This window comes from Centroberyx gerrardi, chromosome 21 (genome assembly GCF_048128805.1).
Source record: "Centroberyx gerrardi isolate f3 chromosome 21, fCenGer3.hap1.cur.20231027, whole genome shotgun sequence".
Taxonomy (NCBI): Eukaryota; Metazoa; Chordata; class Actinopteri; order Beryciformes; family Berycidae; genus Centroberyx; species Centroberyx gerrardi.
The window spans coordinates 9,760,873-9,784,198 of NC_136017.1; the positions used below are offsets into that span (position 1 = coordinate 9,760,873).

General features: G+C 44.6%; 1 protein-coding gene across 1 annotated transcript; it reads right to left on the reverse strand.

The window, feature by feature from the left end:
- Positions 1-4,963: 4,963 nt before the first annotated feature.
- LOC139928801 (transmembrane protein 47-like) lies at positions 4,964-22,894 on the reverse strand. The gene is made up of 3 exons (XM_071921456.1): positions 22,666-22,894; positions 8,370-8,510; positions 4,964-5,142 (listed from the first exon to the last, which is right to left on the reverse strand). Exons 1-3 carry the CDS (start codon positions 22,892-22,894, stop codon positions 4,964-4,966), a joined length of 549 nt encoding a protein of 182 aa, XP_071777557.1.
- Positions 22,895-23,326: the final 432 nt, after the last annotated feature.

A 23,326-nucleotide genomic window follows, 5' to 3' on the forward strand; every position in this document is an offset into this window, starting at 1 on the left:
CAAATTAGTCAAAAAGTGGTACTGGTTATAATCTGTAATCTCTGTGGAGTCAGATAGGGAGGAAAAACTAGTTCTCCTCCTCAAAGACTTTGGAGTTTATCCGTATATTGATATTTTCACAAATACCCTTGATTTGTTCCACAGTCAAATATAAATGGTTATATTGACAAAGCCAGCAGTTTTTAGGGAATGGATTTCAGATCTTCATGTACTTTCACCAGCTGGAAGAAAACCAAGAGGTGCACTCAATTTTGTTTACCACAGTGACTGTGCTTTCACTTTTGAAGATAATCCTGCACTGTCTGACCTGAAGTTGAACTAAACACACTTTGAAACTACATGAGTGTATGTTGTGCTGAATTGAGGTATTAACGTCTGACACATGTCTGGTTCTGAAAAACAATTTTGAAAGTGAAGGCAGCGTGATGGTAATTATAGCAGAATTGAATAAAAAAAAAAAATCAAAATAAAAGATGGAACGTGAAAACAAAATGAGGTAGAAAGTGAGACGGAGACGTTCTGTTCAGTGCTTTTAATGTGCCAACGTACAAAGAGATAAATGCTGATTACTGACATCTCTACAATGGCATCTAAAACATGCCAACACACATGCACACAAGCGCACACACACACACACTCTCTCTCTCATACACACACACTCGATCTCCCTCTCCTTACACTCCCACTCTGTCATTCACACACACATACAGGCTTCCTAAATCCCTATGCACATCATTAGACAGTGTTTCTCTCCAGTCTACTGGGAGATGATGCATAAAACAGAGCTATCTCTGTTTGTGAGCCTCTACTTTTCATCAGTAAATTAATTACCAAACAAATGCTAATATCTACGACTCAGACCTGGGCCAAAATATACACGGAATCAGGGTTGGGGGGCAACCTTTAGGCTACGAATAACAGGAATGTATTAGAAAGAAAGGGCAGTTGTAGTTTTCTAGCGTGTGACATGTAGTTAACAGCCAAATAGGGGGTTAAGATAGTTCATCAGCCACATCTGGTGTGGCAGCCATGTTAGCGTAGATCCCCATAGAAACAACATAGGGAGGCTTAGTATAAACAGACAACAAAAATAAACATATATGTACTCTGATCCACAAGGCACCGCTTCATTAAAAATCAAAGCATGTAGGTCATTTTTGAGACTTGTGAAAACATATTAGCGTTGTCATTTAGAGTCGGAGTGTGATAATTACGACTGACGTGACATTGATTTCACTTCCCAATTATGGAAATCAGTCATGTGGCAACTTTAACTGCGCCTGCTCATTCCTAAAGCCAACAGGCATGGTACTTAAGGTGTGTTCGTTTTATTTCTGTGCTCTTTCCACCACTGGCACCAGCGCCTAAGATCTAATACATTATGATGTTTTACTCTGTGAAATATCTTTTCAACCTGAAAAGTGTATTATGTCACTTTTAATCTTGGATAACAGACGTACAAATAACAGCAGCTGCACAATGTTTAACTAATTGAAGAAATAAAGCACGAGTGGCTTGATGTGAACATATCTGGCAAGGGATGCGTCTCCTTTAGAGGCTGTTTATGTTTCTGGCAGGTAAATTGAGAATGAGACTGCTGAACGTTTGGCTGGTAAATCAAGAGCACTTCAAGTACATCAAATATTTGACAGCATTTTCAAAGACTTAACCTCCAAAGTGGCATCATATTCCTTGCAAGATCAGATAATAATTGATGCCGTGTTTGTTTAGCTTTTGAAATAATCCAAAAGGATTCAATTACCTACATATTGCTCATGCTCTAGTCACTTCATTAATATTGAGTGGAATATTTCAAATTGTTCCTATATATTTTAACCCAGGTCTGTTACAGTATTAGTGCCTAAGGCTCCTCTACGCCACCAAAGCACAGAGACATTTCTAGGTAGCAAAAACACCCTCACTAAGCTGTGATCATACAGTATTAAATACAGTAGCGGCCATATCAAATATCATACTGGTGATGATGATCTCTATTACAGCGCTTCTCCACCGGCTTTGTGTCAGGGCTTTTATTTTACTTTACCAATGAGACGACCCAAAGTGTTTTGTCTGTGACCTGTCAGAATATCTCGCGACCCGCATTCGGGTCTCAGCCCACCAGTTAGGAAACACTGACTAATTGGAGCTCCGAAGACGGTGAAGCTGTGACATCTTTTGAACTGATCGAACACTGAAGAGGACGGTCACATGCTGAGATGCATCCACTGACCCATAGGACTGCTGTGACTAATGGAATAACGACTGGAACAGTGAGTGCCGTTTCTTTTTTTCACTCACACCTAGTGATGTAGTGGTAAAAAAACAAAAAAGGTGAGTAAACTATGACCTCCAATCGGTGATCATCATAAGGCAAACAACCACCAATATAAACTAAAACCATTTCTACTTTCAAAAAAAAGCATTTATTTATGCTTTTTTTTCCTTAGCAGACCCGATCCTCATATAAGTTCCAGCAGTTTGATACTTCTTCCTAGGATATACACTGAATTTACCACATAAAAGTCTATATCAGCATAGAAAGCTGGCTAAAGTGAGATTAGGTGGCTTTATTCTCCACCACATCCCTGCTCCCGCCTTTACTTTGCATTTACTGCACACATCGGCGTGCAGCGATAGGCAGCGCCACTGAAAACCAAAGCTACAGCCAACTTTTCCTCTGCAACAACAGAGGGAATGATTTTGTCCGCGGTAAACATCAGCCGACTCGTCTCAGCTCATAGAAAATGAATGGGCTTTTGTCGACCGTTTGCTGGAACACACGGATAAATCTCTACAAACTGTGTGTGAAGCACATGGCGGCCGCACAGCTCTACATTTCCTTTGTTGTCACGGGTAAGGTGGCGAGGGAAATGGCCTGAATCCTATTTTTGGGTGATGGTTGCTTGACAGCTCTACAGTAAATATTTGACAGTGGGGAGTTGAGACAAGCGACACACAATGCTGCTCGTATCTCCAAAATGTAAGCAAGAGAATTCTGATTTTGCATTTGACATCCATGCACTTTAGAAATTACAGAATTTGTTTGAATTTGAAACAGCCTTCCAATCAGTGGGAATGGGAGAATTCAAATTACAATTAGCCTGTATTGACATGAAAAGGGCACTAAACAAATTAACTGTCTCTGAGATACTGAGACTTTTAGGTAAGAAATAAAAATACTTATTGTCTATATGTGTCCCAACATCCATAACACTGACTGGTAGTGACATTTGGTTTTCCTGCGCCAAGAGCTGGGCTTGTTTTCCACCAAAACGTACACATATCCCCCGAACTTCCCCATGGGGATCAATAAAGTGCATCCTTATCCTTATACAGGGTGTAGGGCGTAGGTCACATCCTTAAATTTTAGACTTCAGTTTGGTGGCCTCAGATACACTGAATCAGTTTATAAGGGATCTCTGGCTTCAATGGCTACGTTTACATGCACACAAAAATGCAACTATTGCCAACTGTGAGTGAGGCAATAATCCGATTAAGCAGTTTACATGATTCTGTAATTTGACAACTCCCCATAATAATCCTGTTTACATGAATGAAGTACTTATTTCCATTATCCAGAGAGAATTGTGTGAATTGGAGGGGTTTTTTTTTGCTCAAAAAATAACTTTCTGACACCCGTCTAAATTGTCACTATTAGGGTACTTATGCCTGTCTAAAAAAAAAGCATAGTAATTATGTCTTGCAACACACATAACATAAATTCCATCTCGAAACATGGTGTTTACATGGGTCCTGACTTATTCCCATTGTTGCCTTAATCGCATTCTAATCACATTTTTGATGTGCATGTAAACGTGACACATGATAGATACATGGTGAACACCCCCTCCAAAAATAGGATGCAGAAGAGTTGGACCAGAAGTGAAAGGATGCTCCGAACCTCGCGGTGCGGAGAAACTTGGCTCAATAGGGAATCGAAACGTAGCAGACCCTCCGAGGCGACTGAGCGCAGTCCCGTCTCACACCTCCGACCACGGCTAATCAATCACGACAGCCGCATGTGCACACCCTGCGGGTTGCCACGGTAACAGACAAGTCGGTCGATAACAGCATATTGAGTGAGTGTCCTTTTATTTTTTGTCCTGCACCCCCCCACATCCCCAAGGAGGAATCTATCAGTCTTAGGAAAAGTTGCGGAGCGCCACCGAAGTTTCACATCCCGGAGTGATCTGATCGTCTTCCACGTCCTTCCAGAAGTTCAACAGCTCAAAAAAACATAATCCCAGAACTCTGAGCAACGTGATGATAATGCATTTCATGTTTTAGTGGAGCGGGACACTGGGAATTTAAGTTTCGTCAAGATGTCTGGATGGATGAGTCCAGCCCGATGCTTTGATGATGCAGTGCGCTCACTATAATTTATGAATGGGTCAAAGTTGTATGTATGTGTGCTTGTGTGTGCCCGTGTGTGCATGGGTGTGCGTGCGTGCACATGCGGTAAAAGCCTCCCACTCCCCCATCCGGGTTCATGACCAAGTTAGTCAATAAGTTAGGTAGTCAGTAGTGAGTTGTTAAGCAGGAGTCCTTGTAGTGTAGTTCGTAGCTTGGGACCGAGGCAGCAGCGTCACCCTACACCTCCGTCTCTTTCCACCCAACCCCTCTCTTGCTTCGTTCCTGCAGGGTTGCCAGTTCAAATCTCTCCCGGGACAACAACGCTGTACTGGTCGTGGCGCTCACAGTTCTGGGGATTGAGGCAATAAACAAAAATCCCCCTGAACCCCACACCAAGGACGCAGCTTGTGGCGGTGGGGTTGTCGGTCCGAATCCCCGTCGGTGTAAAGCTAGCAGCTAGCAGTAGTCCTCACAGTTCTTGGGGATTGAGGCCGTTAAGAGAAAAAAACCCACACCCACCCCACCCCACCCTCACCTCACCTCACCCCCTGAATGTACCTCTCCCAGGACGTAACGTGCGGCTGTAGGGTTTTGTCGGTGCGAAGCTGACCTAGTAGTAGTCCTCGTAGTTCTTGGGGTTGAGGCAGTAGAGGATTCCCCCGCCGAAGGAGAAGATGGTCCCGCCCCAGGCGAGGCCGTAGCCCCAGTTGAACTCGTGGTAGATCCGCAGGTTGATGCTCTCGATGAACTTGATGGGGTAGAGGACCAAGCTGCACGCCTGGAGGACAACTGGAAGACAGGGCCAGATGATAACTACAGGGCAAATGATCATTTCTAACAAGTCTCATTTCTATCATCACTATAGAAACAACAGTTAAAGGGCTACAATTGCTTTTTTGGGAGTTTGGCCCATTGGTCATCTTACCCAATATGTGAGAGAATGTGAGAGGATTGGCACTAAAATCTTCTCTGTGTCTCCGGCAGAAAGCTCTAAGGCTGGATGGTTAGTTAATTTTAATGACACATGTCTAAACCTGCCAGGCTTGTTTAGGGGAGTGGTAAAACAGACAAAAAACAATGCACTTTTTGGAAGTACTTTCTCTGGCAGACGATCTCTCTTCCCACAAGACTTTGAGTGTAAGTTTTGTTTACACAGGAAGTGAGGAAGTTAGCCAGACAGCTAAAGGGTTTTGCACTGTTGATTCGTAATGGACTTCATTAATGATGAAGTTATGACTCAGCAGGCAACAGAATAAAAACCAACACCAATTTTGAATTACTAAAAGGTCTATTTTCATACTTTGGATAATGCTAATTGCCTACGATTACTCAGCATACTGTATGCACCAGACAGAGCTTTCTACCAGAGACACAGAGATGATTTTGGTATCAATACTCTTGTCAGATATAGTGACCAGTGGACCAAACTCCCAAAAAGTCAGCAAAGTCCTTTAATAGACCTAGAGGACAACTGGATGAGGGGGAAGAGAGGTTATAAATAAAAATATATATATGTTTCACTACAGCAATCATTTCTAAAACAATAGCTAGACAACAATAGTTTCTGTAGTCACTACAGAATCTATAATCTTTATGTTTAGTAGATCATGCCTGCAGGATGACATGAAGAGCAGGAGGGGTTATAAATGATAAATATATATATATATTAAATATATATTTCAGCTACAGGGTAAACTATCAGGACCCAACATAGAAAAACAGCAGAAATTGGGAGATCTTTGCACTCAGAGCTTTAAAATGCTTTATTACATAATAGGGCTCAATAAATTATTTTGTTTGAATGATTAATTATTGAATCAAAAGAGTGCAATGCAAACCAACTTTTTCTGATGTGAAATGGGTCTCCTGTAAACTTTAATAAGCCTGAGTTCACGGTGTTTGGTCACAGATACTTTTCATTTCTTTTTTTTTTTCTTGGTTCATTTTTTATTTTGTTTTTAGCAGCCACTACAAAGCAGTTCATTCTGCACATATTAGAAAAACAGCAGAAATGAACATCGACTGGGTCGAGAACCAAGCGGCACGCCCGGAGGGGGTGTCATTTAGTTCTGTTTAGTTCATTTAGCACATTTTAGAAAAACAAAATAAATCAAACTTGATCAGGCATGGGGGAAAGAGGGAGGATGACGAAGGAGAAAAAGGAGACATTCTGGAGGAACTGAGACGGGGTAAGAGGAGAGAGGATGGGATGGAAGGAAGGATGGAGAGGTGGAGGTGGGATGAGAGAGGTGTAGGAATTGGGGGGATGAGAAGGAGGACGTGGGTAGGAGGTGGATTAAGGGGTCGAAAGGAAGAAGAGCGGGTGCTGGGAGGGCTGGAAAGATGGAGGGATAAAGGAGGGATGAGCGTGGGCCAAATAGAGCAATGGGAGATCAACTAATGAGTTAAGATGAGATAGGGAGGGATGGAGAGAGGGTGAGAGGAGGAGGAAGGAGACGGGCTGAGTTTAAGGAGGGATGGAGGGATTACGGGAGGTAAAAAGGAGGGCAGAGGGAGGGGAAGGGGGAGAATGGGCAGGGAGCTAGATGTTTAAAAAAGGAGGGGAGAGAGATGGGTGGCAGTAGAACAAAGGAGAACACATCAATCGTTATTTCTTCAAAGGGAATTCATCTTGTGGGAACATAAACAAGCCCTGGCACTTTCCTAAAAGAAGGGAAAAAACATAGAATGCATAATATCCAAAAGACATGCTAATATTAACACAGATGGTGTGGAAAAACAATCTTAAAGGGGTAGTTGGTTGTTAAGAAGCCTATATCTGATTTATCATTCACTGAGTCCCTTTTTAGTCCTTCCAAAAAGCCCTCAGTGTTTGACTTTTTCAGATATGGGAAGGAGAAGTTAGCGTTTGTGACCCAGCATGGAGAAACAGGCACATTGTGGGAGCAAGTGTTACTGATCTTTAGGTTCATAGCTTTAAAATGGCATATTATATAATAGGGTTCAATAAATGATTTAGTTTGATTTATTAATTATTGAATCAGAAGAGTGCATTTTGACTTTTTCTGATAAGATTTCAAATCAACGGTGCTGAAAATCACTTCTCTGAAAAATGACAACAAATCGCAGTTTTCCAGCAGTTTTATGGCAAGGTTAGGGTTGCATGATTGATGAAGTGATTAGAAATATGATTTTTCAAAAAGTTTTTCAGCCCTATTGACTTGCACTTGTGAGGCTCAGCTTCTAATTTCTCAAAATTCAAACAGGGCTCCTACATATATTCCTTTTAGAAATTTTTGCCAGACCTTGATTTCTTTATTGGATTTGCAATATGACCAGGCCTCATCACTATAGCTGAAGAAAGAAATCTTCACAGGACTACCAGTTCACATAGACTCCTTAAAACTCTGAACTATCCCTTTAAGGTGAGGTGATTTTGAGTGTTGTATCTAACTGCTGTGGTTTTCTGACAGGCAACACATCCAGCTTTGCAAAATGAAACATTTCACGCCTAAAAAAATGAAATTTTCCAATTATTCCAGGCGGTGAAAATGGGAAAATGTGGAAACTTGACAGTTGTCCAATTTGAGATTGGGGTTGGCAGGGGAAATTAAACGGACAGGCGTGACACTCCGCGCCGACCCTGCTGGGCCCGAGTCATAAAAACAGGATTTTCTCTAAATGAGTTTGAGGAAGACAGAAATTGTGTGTGTGTGTGTGTGTGTGTGTGTGCATGTGCGTTTGAGTAAGCGTGTGTATTGCGATGTCTACATGAGGGTGTGTGTATGTGTGTGTATATGTGTGTGTGTGAAAGTGCATACACATAGCCTATAGCAGTTTGTGTGTATGTGTGTGTGTGCACTCTTCCGCACATACATTTTGACATTCATGCATTTGTTTTTGACATGCATGCAAACTTATGTGTATTTGAGTGTTTGCGTGCCTTTATAATAAGTAAGCAAACATTATTGTTTACCCTCTGTGTGTATGTGTGTGTGTGTGTGTGTATGTGCGTGTGTGTGTGTGCATGTGTGTGTGCGTGTGTGCATGTGAACCTGCGGCGAAGAGCATGACGGCAACGGGCGCGTAGAATCGCCGTCTCGTGCCGATGCACACGGCAACCAGAGCGACCAGGAACGACATCAGCACCAAGGCTCCGCCCCCTAGCAACAGGGCCAGCGTAGCAACCTGCCAGTCTGGACAGTGAGGGGAGGGAGAAAAGGAGACAACAAAATAGAGGGGGGGGGGGGGGGGGGATATGGCAGAAGAAGGGAGATAAAGAAGAAAGGAGAGCGATTGAGGGAGCGTCCGGACAAGAAAGCAGCATTCGGAAAGTTCTGGCAATAAAAAAGTATGGAGTAACATTTAGAGAACATTCATGAATAAATGCAACACAGCGACGGCATGGCAGAGCTAAAAAAGAAAGAAAGGCACAAGACCTTGGAGAGAGGGAGGAGGAGGAGGAGGAGGAGGAGGAGGAGGAGGAGGAGGAGGAGGGGGGGGGGGAGAGCAACAGGAGAGGAATTACTTTATTTCACGTTTCATTTGAACTGTCTTTGTCACCGTTGAGTTTGCTGAGAGGAGAGAGAAGAGGCAGCGTGGGAGAGAATGAGGGAAGGAGGGAAGGGAGGAAGAAGGATGGAATAGAGGAAGAGAAGGAAGGAAGGTAGGAAGATAGGGCAGGCAGATGGGAGGGAGAAAAGGATGGAAGAAGGAAGGAATTAATGAAAAAGGGAGGAATGAACAAAGAAACAAAGGAGGGAACAGAGGGAGAAAAGAAAAGGGGATAAAAGGAGGGAAGCAAGGAAAGATAGAGGGAAGGAGAGGAAGGGAGAAGGAAGGGAGAACAAGTAGATAGAAGGGAGAAAAGGAAGCAAAGAAAGGAGAGAGGGAAAGAAGGGAGGAATGAGTGAAGGAAGGAATAAAGGAAGGGAGGGAAGGAAGAAGAAGATGGAGTATGGAAGGAATGAATGAAAAAATGAAGGAACAAGGGGGGAAAAGAAGGGAAAAAAGAGGGGGGATGAAAGGAAGGAAGCAAGGAAAGATGTAGGCAAGGAAGGGAGGAATGAGGGAAGAAGGGGGAATGAAAGTAAGGAAACAAGGAAAGATAGAGGGAATGAAGGGTGGAATGAGGGAAGAAAGGAATAAAGGACGGGAGGGGAGGACAAGAAGATAGAAGGAAGAGAAGCATGGACGACGGAAGGAATGACAGAAAGAAGGAATGAAGGGAGAAAGGGGGATAAAAGGAAAGAAGCAAGGAAAGATAGAGGGAGGGAAGGAAGGGAGGAATGAAAGGAGGAAAAGAAGGGGAGATAAAAAATAGAGGGATGGAAGGGAGGAATGAGGGAAGAGGGAACAAATGAATGCAGTGTATGAAACAAGGAACCAACAAAAACAAAAGGAAGCGAGGAAGAAAGAGGGGAAGTAACGCTGTGAGGAAGAGAGGGAGGGATGGAAGGAGGGAGGGAAGGAGAGATGAAGAGAGGAAGCGGCAGAGTGTCGTAGAGAGGTTGATGGCCGATAAAAAGAAGAGAGGAGGAGGAGGAGAAGCAAGGGGAGAGGCACGAGCATAATGTTACAAGGACAGAGAGAGGGCAGCATGAAAAGAAATGCCAAAAGGAGGAGAAGAGGAAGAAGAGGGGGGGCGAGAGAGGGAGGGGAGACTGGGAAGATGGGGTGAGAGAGAAAGAGAGAGAGAGAAAGAGAGAGAGAGAGAGAGAGAGAGAGAGAGAGAGCACTTAGTATACCTGAGCTGACAAAAAGCCCCGGCTAAAAAGCTTTGCTGGCATGTTATCAAAAATCCGTCCGCATTTATATATAGGGAGCATAGTGCCTAGACACACACTGAAATAGCACGCACACACACACACACACACACACACACACACACACGCGCACACACATGCAGAGACACACCCACAAGCTACGCCATACATCATGTCAAACGCAAGACACACACAAGTTTTCTGTTGCTACTACTCCTCCTCCCCCTCTCTCTCCTGGGGGCTGGACACACACACACACACACACACACACACAGACACACCTTGTTGTCTAATCCATCTGGCCGCAGAGGGAGAAAAGACATTTGACCATTTCTCTAACCTTTTATTCCACCTGTCTGCCTCCACACTGTGATCGGATGTGATGCTGTCAAAGTGGCCTGGCTCATGTTAGATGTGGTGAAACCTATTCCCACTGAAACCAGTCAGGTTTTAACACCAGAAGTGGTACATTACCAAAAAAATAAAATAAAATAAAAAAATGTCTGTCCTCCCCAAGGGCATAACTCCTAAAATGGAAACTTCAAACGGAAACTTTGGGATAAAACATCAAGGAACCAAGTATCACTCCAACCTTAAAATGTAACTTTCATTGTAGCATCTTCAAAGCAGGTCTATTTTTTCAGGTCTTATTTTTTTATTCTATGGCTATTCAAGTGTGTAAATATGTCCGATACATAAATACAGTGTCATATGTGTGGGGGGAAAAAAGGATATGAAAGATGGGAGAGGTGGAAGAGAGAGATAAAGAAAGAAGAAGAGGTGAAAGAGATTTGGAGAGGGGTGGAGAGAGGGAGGTAGAGAAGAAAGAAGAGATGGAGAGGGATAGAGAGAGGGAAGTGCAGAAGAAAGAAGAGATGGAGAGGGATGGAGAGAGGGAGGTGGAGAAGAAAGAAGAGATGGAGAGGGATGGAGAGAGGGAAGTGGAGAAGAAAGAAGACGTGGAGAGGCATGGAGAGAGGGAGGTGGAGAAGAAAGAAGACGTGGAGAGGGATGGAGAGAGGGAAGTGGAGAAGAAAGAAGACGTGGAGAGGGATGGAGAGAGGGAAGTGGATAAGAAAGAAGACATGGAGAGGAATGGAGAGAGGGAAGTGCAGAAGAAAGAAGACGTGGAGAGGGATGGAGAGAGGGAAGTGGAGAAGAAAGAAGACGTGGAGAGGGATGGAGAGAGGGAAGTGGAGAAGAAAGAAGACATGGAGAGGGATGAGAGAGGGAAGTGCAGAAGAAAGAAGACATGGAGAGGGATGGAGAGAGGGAAGTGGAGAAGAAAGAAGACATGGAGAGGGATGGAGAGAGGGAAGTGCAGAAGAAAGAAGACATGGAGAGGGATGGAGAGAGGGAAGTGCAGAAGAAAGAAGACATGGAGAGGGATGAGAGAGGGAAGTGCAGAAGAAAGAAGACATGGAGAGGGATGGAGAGAGGGAAGTGCAGAAGAAAGAAGAGATGGAGAGGGATGGAGAGAGGGAAGTGGAGAAGAAATAAGACATGGAGAGGGATGGAGAGAGGGAAGTGGAGAAGAAAGAAGACATGGAGAGGGATGGAGAGAGGGAAGTGGAGAGGAAAGAAGACATGGAGAGGGATGGAGAGAGGGAAGTGCAGAAGAAAGAAGACATGGAGAGGGATGGAGAGAGGGAAGTGGAGAAGAAAGAAGACATGGAGAGGCATGGAGAGAGGGAGGTGGAGAAGAAAGAAGAGATGGAGAGGGATGAGAGAGGGAAGTGGAGAAGAAAGAAGAGATGGAGAGGGATGGAGAGAGGGAAGTGGAGAATAAATAAGACATGGAGAGGGATGGAGAGAGGGAAGTGGATAAGAAAGAAGACATGGAGAGGAATGGAGAGAGGGAAGTGCAGAAGAAAGAAGAGATGGAGAGGCATGGAGAGAGGGAGGTGGAGAAGAAAGAAGACATGGAGAGGCATGGAGAGAGGGAAGTGGAGAAGAAAGAAGACATGGAGAGGCATGGAGAGAGGGAGGTGGAGAAGAAAGAAGACATGGAGAGGCATGGAGAGAGGGAAGTGCAGAAGAAAGAAGACATGGAGAGGGATGAGAGAGGGAAGTGCAGAAGAAAGAAGACATGGAGAGGGATGGAGAGAGGGAAGTGCAGAAGAAAGAAGACATGGAGAGGGATGAGAGAGAGGGAAGTGGAGAAGAAAGAAGACATGGAGAGGGATGGAGAGAGGGAAGTGCAGAAGAAAGAAGAGATGGAGAGGGATGGAGAGAGGGAAGTGGAGAAGAAAGAAGACATGGAGAGGCATGGAGAGAGGGAAGTGGAGAAGAAATAAGACATGGAGAGGGATGGAGAGAGGGAAGTGGATAAGAAAGAAGACATGGAGAGGAATGGAGAGAGGGAAGTGCAGAAGAAAGAAGAGATGGAGAGGCATGGAGAGAGGGAGGTGGAGAAGAAAGAAGACATGGAGAGGCATGGAGAGAGGGAAGTGGAGAAGAAAGAAGACATGGAGAGGGATGAGAGAGGGAAGTGCAGAAGAAAGAAGACATGGAGAGGGATGAGAGAGGGAAGTGCAGAAGAAAGAAGACATGGAGAGGGATGAGAGAGAGGGAAGTGGAGAAGAAAGAAGACATGGAGAGGGATGGAGAGAGGGAAGTGCAGAAGAAAGAAGAGATGGAGAGGGATGGAGAGAGGGAAGTGGAGAAGAAAGAAGACATGGAGAGGCATGGAGAGAGGGAAGTGGAGAAGAAATAAGACATGGAGAGGGATGGAGAGAGGGAAGTGGATAAGAAAGAAGACATGGAGAGGAATGGAGAGAGGGAAGTGCAGAAGAAAGAAGAGATGGAGAGGCATGGAGAAAGGGAGGTGGAGAAGAAAGAAGACATGGAGAGGCATGGAGAGAGGGAAGTGGAGAAGAAAGAAGACATGGAGAGGGATGGAGAGAGGGAAGTGGAGAAGAAAGAAGACATGGAGAGGGATGGAGAGAGGGAAGTGCAGAAGAAAGAAGACATGGAGAGGGATGGAGAGAGGGAAGTGGAGAAGAAAGAAGACATGGAGAGGGATGAGAGAGGGAAGTGCAGAAGAAATAAGACATGGAGAGGGATGGAGAGAGGGAAGTGCAGAAGAAAGAAGACATGGAGAGGCATGGAGAGAGGGAAGTGGAGAAGAAAGAAGACATGGAGAGGGATGGAGAGAGGGAGGTAGAGAAGAAAGACGAGACGGAGAGATGGATAGTGGGAAGTAGAGAGGGATAGGAGAGATTAAAGATGAGAGGAGAGAGAAAGACCAATGGACAGAGAGGGGGGAAGGAAGAGGGGAGGGGAAGGAAAGAAGATGGAAAGAGGGATGGCGGTATAGAGAAGGGAAAGGAGAGTGGAGGAAGGAGGGAGAGAAGAGGAGAGGGATGGAGAGAGGGATAGAAAGAGGAGACACAAGAACCCTTGTTTGTTTTCTATCGTTAGGGGAGGCTTGTATCGCCTCAGTCTGAACGATGCTGGTGATTAGGAAGGTGATACAGCAGGTAATTTTCTGGCCAGTGTAGATAGGCAATACACTCATTCACCTGCAACAGCCTATTCAGCTCTATTTAAATGTCTCCTGGCAACAAGGTATTCCTAGGTGAAAACCCCATTTCTATTTTTTAGCCCTTTGACTCTGTTTGATCTGTGCGAGCGCATCTGCTTGTATCTGTTTGTGCAAGTGATTTGAGTCTTTCTGCCTCTTTCTTTCCGTTTGCTTTTCATCTTTTTGCGAAGCACTCTGGGCAACGGAAAACACGACGTGACTCTGAACTTGACCGGACTAAAGCAACAATGCTGAGGCAGTTCCCCGGGGAGCGGCTGCCCATCGGAGCCGGCCAAAGAAGTCGCCCTGTTCAAGCAGTGCAGCGAGGGATGTGGAAATGGAACGAGGGATGACAGTGAGATGGAGGGATGGATGGAGGTGGTTTATCTTTCATTCATTTTTAACATGGCTCTCAGCGGGGAGCCGGGCGCTCTCGCTGCCAGAAATCACGGCCAATCGAAAGTCGCTGTGAACAAACGGACGGCTTGTACAACCAATCAGAAGTAAAGAAAAAATAATCATAAATGTCATTGGCCACTATAAGCGATACATCCTCTATTATAGGTAATACGAATAGTGAGAAACATATATCTCACTCATTCACACTTTTTCACACACACTCACTATGATACATATAAATCTCTTTCTCTCTCTCTCTCTCACATACACACACACATGCACTATGGTAGATTTAACTGATATAAATCTCTTTCTCTCTCTGCCTTTTTGTCTCTCACACACATATGCACATACATTATGGTAGATTTAAACTATGCAAAGCTCTCCTTGTCTTAATCTCACACACACACACACACACACACACACTCTGGTAGATTTGACATTTGCAAATCTTTTTCTCACACACATACACACTATGGTACATATAACTGTTGCGAATGAATCTCTCTCTCTCACACACACACACACACACACACTATGGCATATGTAACTGTTGCAAATCAGTTACATGTACCATAGTGGCTTCCTCTCACACACACATGAGAACACACTATGGTAGATTTAAGTGTTGCAAATGTATTTTTCTCTCTCTCTCTCTCACACACACACACACAGACTCAGAAATCCCTCTTGGTGTAATGTGAGTGTTTGCCATGTGACAGGATTACCACAGCACCATAGCATTTTACTTTACTGTAAAGCCACTCCAAGCTCTCACGGTGATTAGGTGCTCTGGTATTCAAGGTCTGAGCTTCTGCACCTGAGCCAGAACTCATTAGTCTGTCAGCCTTGAATTTAAAATCAAGAGTACGTATAGATGCTTCCATCATGTCATTTTAATCTGTGTGTGTGTGTGTGTGTGTGTGTGTGTGTGTGTGTGTGTGTGTGTGTGTGTGTACTCAAGGTCCTGGCAGAATGACATCATCACTGCCTGGGTTAGTGGTTTTGCTCTCTGTGTATAGGGTATCTGCATGTTTCAGAAAGGCAAATTTAAGACGTTTTTTAGACCTTTAACCTGGAATTAAAGAGCAATTTAAAAACCAAAAAAATAAAGAAATAAAACCGGCAAAACCAGACTACTTCTGAATGAAACATGGCTAATGAAAGTTTTTAAATGGGCAGTATAAGCCAAAGGACAACAGGAAATTAAGGGGCTAAGTTAAAGGGCATAAAGTAGAATTGCAGATATGATATAATAAGATATGAAAAATTGCATCACTGTATTAATGTAAGAGTGGACATGCAGTGCAAAGAAACCTGTCAAAAATAAGACCTCCAATAACTGTATTGAAGACATGTTAATACGTTTAAGGCCATAAATAATTAAGATCATTTATTTTAAGAATTGTTTTCAGACCAGATACCCTGGTGCAGCTCAGTGGGTGGAGCAAGGCACTAAACCACGCCAGGGTGAGGGGTTCCAGTCCCACTGGGGCCGCCCATGCTGAAATAGTAGCGTTTGATAAAAGCATCCACCAAATGGGTTGTGTGTGTGTGAGTGTTTATTTGTGTGTGTGTGCGTTGGGGGTGGCAGGGGGTGGTGGGGGGTGGCAGTAGTAGTTTCCTAGCTATTCCCCTGTCTGTTTGCCACAGAGCTGAATGCCACATTATTTCCCGCTCCTCATTCAGCCGCTACAAATAGAACGGGAGTCTCTGGGGAATCACTGAGAGGAGAGATGGAGGAGGGGGGGGGGGGTGGAAGAGAGAGAGAGAGGTAGAGGAGGTGAGGATTGGAGAGGGAGAGAGAAGGGATGTGAAGGGGAAAGACTTGTCCCTCTAAGAAAATGGGAAAGGACAGAAGAGAGAGAGGGGAGAGGCGAGATGCAGGGAGAGGAGGAAGGCTGGAGAGAGGGAGAGGGGAGAGGTGAGGGGAGAGAGAGAGAGAGGGAGAGGAGAAGAGAAAGGGAGGAAAGAAGAGAGACGGAGGTAAAGCGACCAGACCCTCTGAGAAAAAAGGGTAGGAAAGAAGAACGAGGGAGCTAGAGGAGACAGGAGAGGAGAAAAGAAAGAGAGAATGGGGAGGGAGAGAAGTAGGAGAGGACAAGGAGGAATGGAGGGAGAGAGAGAGGGAGAACAAAGAGAAGGGAAGGGAGGATTGGAGGAATCGGGAGAGGAAATGATGAAAATGAGAAATGTAATGATGGAGGGCCTGGGGGAGAAGGGAAAGATGAGAGTGGAGGAGAGGAGGGGACAAAGGAGACGGGAGGGAATGCAAGAGGGACAACGAAGGAGAAAGAGGAGAAAAGGAAAAGAAAAGAAGGAAAGGAAGAGGGAGAACAATTGAGAGTGAGAGAGAGAAAAGAGAGAGAGTGAGTGAGAGGGAGAGAGAGAGAGAGACAGGGGAGGAGAGAGAGAGAGAGAGAGAGAGAGAGAGAGAGAAAGCAAGGTTTATGGAGGTTTTTAGATCCGGTCAATGGTGACCAAACTATCAAGCTTCTTTTACAACAAAGCTTGATGAATGTGGGATCTTGTCAAAACATGGCACAACTGACCCCACCTTCCCCTAAAATCTCTTTAAAGTCACATTGAAACCACAGTTTGAGATCATCTTGCTTCTATAATTTGACATATTTCCTCATGAAACAGGACATTGGGGTGGGACATAACATGGGGAGGGATCATTCAAAAGTGTAAACCAATGGGAGATCAGTTAGGGAGAGAAACACAGTTTTATTTGATGGGAGGGGCGGATTGTTTAAAAATCTGTTATGGTTTTATTGGTGGGAATTTTAATGTTCGCCTACAAGGTACACAATGAGGTCACCATTAAAGATGCACTGTTTTCCGGGAAGTAAAAGCAATGGGATTTTGATATAAAAATACAAGGAAATAAAAATGTTGTCAATTTTTTGGCATTTACTGTTTAATAGATGTACATTATGACAACTAACATTACTGAGCCAATTCCTCTCCATAAAACAGATGAGTTGTGTGTTCATGTGTGGGTCTCAGGATATTTTGCTCTGTACTGACTGCCATTCCAGGGTGCAAAACGAACGAGAAATCTCACCCTGACTTGTTAGCTAACATAGCAACAATCCACTAATGACCAATGTCACATCAGCATCGCTCAAACTTATAGTCTGAAAAGCATAGCTGTATTTCAAATTTTGAAATATGAAGTGAAATTATTCAAGGTCAACTTATTATCTTACCTGGTGATTAAATTAAGTAGTGGTAAATGTCCAAGTATTTCACTTCAGGTCACTGCGTGGGATCATTTATCCAGCTTTATTGGAGTAATGAAAAAGGACACTGATGGAAGCCAATTCAGTTCATTTTTTCAATGTACCTTTCCCTCTCTGTTGAAGGCAGTGTGCCGAAATAATTCTTTGACATACTTGTCAAATACTAGTCAGGAAAAACCTGGTAAAGCTGTCCGTATCTGAAAAGATTTCCTCCCGACCGCTGCTTTGTTGGCGATATTGTTTTCCCACATGATGGGCGTCGCTTTCGAAGTATGACGCACTCCACAGTGTGTCTATTGTGACTTTAAATTACAGCTCCCTCATTTCCATATCTGCAGATTAAGTAAATATAATATCTGGTAAAATATGACCCCTGATTTCATGTCAGCCCCTGAGTTATTTACCTCCGCAAGCTGTGACTCAACCTGGACTGCAATTAACCTAGCTGGTATTGTGCACTGTGGGTCAAAATGAAGTGTCCATGTCTGTCATTGCATTACATTAACACCACCAACAGAAGCATACAAGCATGTTGCTCCTTTGAAAAACTTGTCATTCATGAGTAATTGGTAATGATTAAAGACGAAACATGGCACCGCAGACCCCGCCTTCCCCTAAACCTTTTTCCATTACAGCTCCCTCATATCCATAATGACCGTGTAATAAAATACAATATATGGTTAAAAATGAACTGCTAAACACAAACTACATATAATGTGAGAAAAGGAGAGACAGGGCACCAGCTTTCTCTCTGTTAGCGACTGTTTAAGAGTCTCAGGCTGAAACCAGATCCAACAATGAGACCAGGACATATTCTCTCAAGGTCAGATGAATGACACACATATCGGTAGCAATAGCACCTTTTTTTTTTTTCCTCCGCCTATTAATGTGCATTTGCAGTTTGATTTAAACATGTTAACATAGCCTTGTATGTTATTTTTCTGAAGGAAAAAAGAAAACCGTGATGAAAAACAGATGTGCCTACTTATCAGTTGAGTATAAAGCATGAGCGATGAAATGTGAGTTGTAGGGAAAAAAAAGAAAGGAGGGATGGAAAGATGAGGAGGGGAAAGGAGAAGGGTGGAAGAGAGGGATGTGGGAGAGATGGAGGCAGTGGGGAAAGGGATGGGAAAAGGAGAAGGAGGGATGGATGAGGAGGGGAAGGAGAGATGGAGGGGAGGGAAGGAGGGAGGGATGAGGAGGGGAAGGAGAGATGGAGGGGAGGGAAGGAGGGAGGGATGGATGAGGGGAGGGGAGGACAAGCAGAAGTGGTCTGGGGCGACTTATTCATCTGAAGGTCTGCTGTTGAGCCCGGCAGGGGAATGTAAGGAGGGAGGAGAAAGGAGGGATTGGGGGAGAGAGAGAGAATAAAAGAGAAGAAAGAAAGAAGGTTGGCTTCCAGGTATGGCTCTTAGCATATTGTTACTTCTTAAGGTTCAAACACCCTTCAACAAAGTGTGTGTGTGTGTGTTTGTGTGTGTGTTTCTGCCTTTGAGGCATTTCAAACCCGGGGTTTCTGTGTGGAGCTGAACAGATCTCATAAGCTAAATCTCATAAGCTGGTCAGCTCCTTGCTGTTGAAGTTCTCCCTCCATGTAGGTCTGTAACCCTCCATGTCTTTTATTCCTTAACGTCTGTAGCCCTTGATGTCTGTGATCCCTCCGTATCTGTCACCCCATATGTCTGCAACCCAGACTTGAGCGATATCCTATTGATAATATCCCTTTGATGACAATAACAATATTATCATTGCTCTACATCGGTTGAAAAGAAGCTGGTAGACTATTGCAATTTCTACATATGGCCCTTACACAATAGGCCTCTATTTTGCACTAAATGTGAGTTCATTCCTTTATGCCTAATTCTTCATCTCATCCCAATTAATTAGCAGCTACACTGTGCATGTTGGGTAATAAAGGTGTTTTACTTTTACTCTGATTGAGCTATTAGACAATTATGCCAGACAGATGCCTCAGCATACAGTATCACTGCACTTTGCTTGTTGTCGGTGGTGAGGGCAACTTCGCAAACTCCAGTTTTAGTTAGTTTAAAGTTATAATCCCCAACTTTTTCATATAAATAAATGTCCGTTTTGCCATGCAATAGTGATTCAACCTATATGAACGCTTTCATATTTCCTGTTCTAAACACCTATGCATTGGTTGCTCCTTCCTGGGGATAAAATCCTCTGCCGCAGATGAACTGACGTGTTTTATGTTGATGTTTATGTGCTTGTGGTGTAAGTATGACGATTCTATCATGTATTGTTCTTGAGTTATTGTGTTCAGAAGGAAGTGTCTACACACAGACAGACAGACGCCCGAGAACTGAAAACAACATGTGCGCGATTTTACAAATGTGATTGCCATCTGTAAATTTGGATACCAGCTGCGCCGCTGACTCATGTTCATTGTGGCCTCCCAAAATCGCGCTGAATGACAATATCGTTATGTCGCCCAAACCTGTAACCCTCCATGTCTGTAACCCCCTCTGCTGTCTATATGGTGACCTCTCCATGTCTGCGAAGCCTCTATGCTGTCCCTTTCTAGATCTATTTGGGCGGTACGGTGGCCTAGCAGGTTCAAGCCCCTGTGTCGTCAAACATCCGCCCTGCCGAAGTGCCCTTGAGCAAGACTCCCTACCAGCTGCTCTGTAGCTGAGCCTGGGGGGAAGCGAAAAGAGAATTTCCCTATGGCGATGAATTAAGAATCACATTATTCTAACATTGAAATACTTATAGTAAATGAAAAGGATGGACTGAATTAAAAGAAACTGCTGCTTTGCTCTGTCTGGGGCGCCGTAACAAGACAAGGGAGTTGGCACAAGCAGGGAGTGATTTATTTTTTAAGGCAAGTGTGTGTGTGAGTTAGTGAGACTCACACAGAGACACACACACACATACACCGACACAGTGTCTCTCACCCGCCCTGCCAAGACATCTAATTAGGCAGTCTTGGTCTGGTGTATGGATGTGTGTGTGTGTGAGAGAGAGAGAGTGTGTGTATGAGTGTGTGTGAGATAGGGAGAAGTTGCTCAAACAGTGGCGGTCACAAAGCGTGTGAGTGAATGTGTGTGTGTGTGTGTGTGTGTGTGTGTGTGACCAGGCCCTAGGAGAAGCAACAACAGAGAAATCAGAGTGTGACATGAAATATTCAGCTGGGCTTCAGAGGAGACTGTCCAGAAATAGGTCAGCTCAACGCGGTAGCCTCTTATTGGCACACACACACACACACACATATACACACACACACGCTCACTCGTCACACACCAATTTACACACTCACATAGATACAGTCACTCAGTCTCCCCTCTCTCCTTCACACACACACAAATGCACACAGTCAGACAGTCACTCATTCGCTCGCATACACACACACACACACACACACACTGTCACACTGCTGTTTGAGCACACAAAACCATAAAAACATACACACACACACGCTGTCCTAGCCCTGTTTGAGTATACAAAGACATATAAATACACACACACACACACACACACACACATGAACCCATCCCACCCACAGAGAGAGGAGCAGGAGCTTATGGATTGGTCACACATCAGCTCTGCAGGTAGACATTTGTGTGTGTGTGTGTGTGTGTGACAGAGAGAGAGAGAGAGAGAGCAAGAGAGATAGATAGATAGATAGATAGATAGAGACCTTAAAGACCTTTTAAATGATTACTTTTAATACTCCCATGTGCAATTAACACCCGTCAGCTCCAAGTGTCACGCTGGTAGTAAATAAACCCACTTTTGCCTCAATTAAAGGGAAACTCATGCACTCCGTTTCCCTGGAAACCGATCCAACATCTGAGATCGACCCCCCCCCCCCCCCCCCCCCCCCCACTCCACCCACTCCACCCCCTTCCCACCCCCCCACTCCGCCCCCCTCCCACCAGTGCAATCTGCAAGACTTCTCCTGGGCGTGACGACAGGGCCGTTTTCTAGACAACAAAAGGGAGGGAGAGGATATAAAAAAAAAATAAAAAAAAATAAATAAGAGCGAGACAGGAGAGGTGAGGAGGATGAGCTCAATATCTAGCGGTGAGCCAGCGTTTTGTCCTCCACAAGCCGATCCGCTCTGCTGTGCTGATGATGAATTGATCAGGCGGAGGTGAGGGACTACACCCCAGACAGTTGACTGGGTGGTGGCAGTTCTGTAGTGCTTATACTCTCCAGGCAGTGATCACTATAAACAACTAGCAAAATGAGTACAAAAATATATATTTATTGGTTTAGAATGGCACTGACTTATGTTTTATTGCCCTAAAATGTCCCTATGTTCCTATAAAATTGCCTAAAATTAGTATTAGGCTGCATACATGACTTTATATCAAAGATTTACAGTGTATGAACTCACTAAATCACTAAATCATAATCATCTAAAATCATCCAATAGATAGATAGATAGATCAATGTTTTTCAACTGAGGTTTCAGGACATTATGTCCTCTAAAAAACAGAAATAAATAATATAATGAATATATAAATAACTTATGGCCCATAACCGGTTATTTGCCTTATGGTGATCACTGTCTGGAGTTCACAGTTTACCCTCTGCCTCACTGCTCATCCACCTCCATTTCCCTTCAAATCACTCACTGCACGCAAACCTGTCAGTCAGCCATAGAGCCCATTAACTTAAGCTTCACTATTTAACACAAGGTGGTGTTTTCCAAATTTCCCCTGCAGCCTGTTCAGTGGGAAGAGGGGCTATGAAGGGGAGTTTCCATTCCCACTACAGCTGGTTAACAGGCCTATTTCACAGGTAATAATATGACAAACTACATCAGATTTGGTTTTCAATATTTTATGTATGTTAAAATAGCATTTGGCCTTTTTGTTTGACAAAGTTAGAGGCAGAAGTCAATTCTAAATTCAGTTTGAGTGTATTTCTATTTCAAGTAAGCTTATCAGCTTGCAAAACACCTTTACTTCACTTCTATGCCACCTAATTTAGATCCTGGATTGTAATTAATGTGGGCTTCCCAGAGGAGTCACTGGTCAACGATGATGCCATGATGGGGCTTTGCTATGGATGGGGAGGGGTACAATGGGAAACCATCCTGATACTGACCAGGACAATAGCTAATTATGGCTTACTGGCAGCTTGTTCAGATTCAACAGATTATTTCCTTCTCCTCCACATTTCCCTCTTAAATGTCAAATGTGACACTGTGAATGTCCTTAAGCATCATTATCATCATTCCCCACTGACATTCATAACCAACTCATTGTTCTCCAGTATATAAAAAGCTCCTGTAACTACACAGTGCAAGCTGCATGGTAAATACACTCTGACATAGCGGAATAAGGAAGGGGGGGATAGCCCGTCCTGTCCAGTGCGCACGGGATAGGACGGGAGACGCGGTTGTTATGATAAATTCAGACTTCCCCGCTCTCTTTACCTGAGTCCAGCGTGCTGTTGCACTGCCAGTTCTCGGTGCTGGCCGGTTTCCAGCAGGACTCCCACAGGGACAGGTAGTACTGGTCGTCGGCCGTCACCCACGCCGGGCTCATCACGGCTCCCACGTCCAGGCAGAGCGCCAGGAAGACGCACACCAGCCCGACCAGCTTCAGCGGCGTCAGCGGAGAGCTGCGCGCCGCCTCCTCCGTTTCGGTGACAGCAGAGGACATGGCGGCCGGGCGGGCGGTCGGTCGGGCAGGGGGAGGCGAGGGGTACCGGTGCAAAACCCGGTAGGATGTCGGTCGGTGTGTGTGTGTGTGTGTGTGTGTGTGTGTGTGTGTGGTTGTATCCCTCCTCCACGCGGTGTGTTAATGCGAGGAGTGTCGGCCGGAGAAATCAGAGCCGCCGCCGTTGCGCGCTGGACGCTGCGCCTGTGGCACCGCTGCCGCCGCGCACCGGAGATCTCCGCCGTTTTACAGCGCTGACGTCAAGTCAGCGAGGACCAGGTGCTACAGGGTCCTAGACACCCTACCCGGAGAGAGAGAGGGAGGGAGGGAGGGAGGGAGAGAGAGAGAGCAGAAAATGACAGAAAGGGGAGAGAGCAAGAAACACTGCAAAAAATGTCCATCATAACAAGGCTTTTAGTCTTGCTTCCAGCCTTG

Excerpts from the sequence above, each read along its gene's own strand:
- LOC139928801 (XM_071921456.1), bottom strand. The coding sequence starts at position 22,894 with ATGTCCTCTGCTGTCACCGAAACGGAGGAGGCGGCGCGCAGCTCTCCG. Across the intron at positions 8,511-22,665 it reads CAACAGCACGCTGGACTCAG|ACTGGCAGGTTGCTACGCTG; the intron begins GTAAAGAGAGCG and ends CTCACTGTCCAG. Across the intron at positions 5,143-8,369 it reads CGTCATGCTCTTCGCCGCAG|TTGTCCTCCAGGCGTGCAGC; the intron begins GTTCACATGCAC and ends CCTGTCTTCCAG.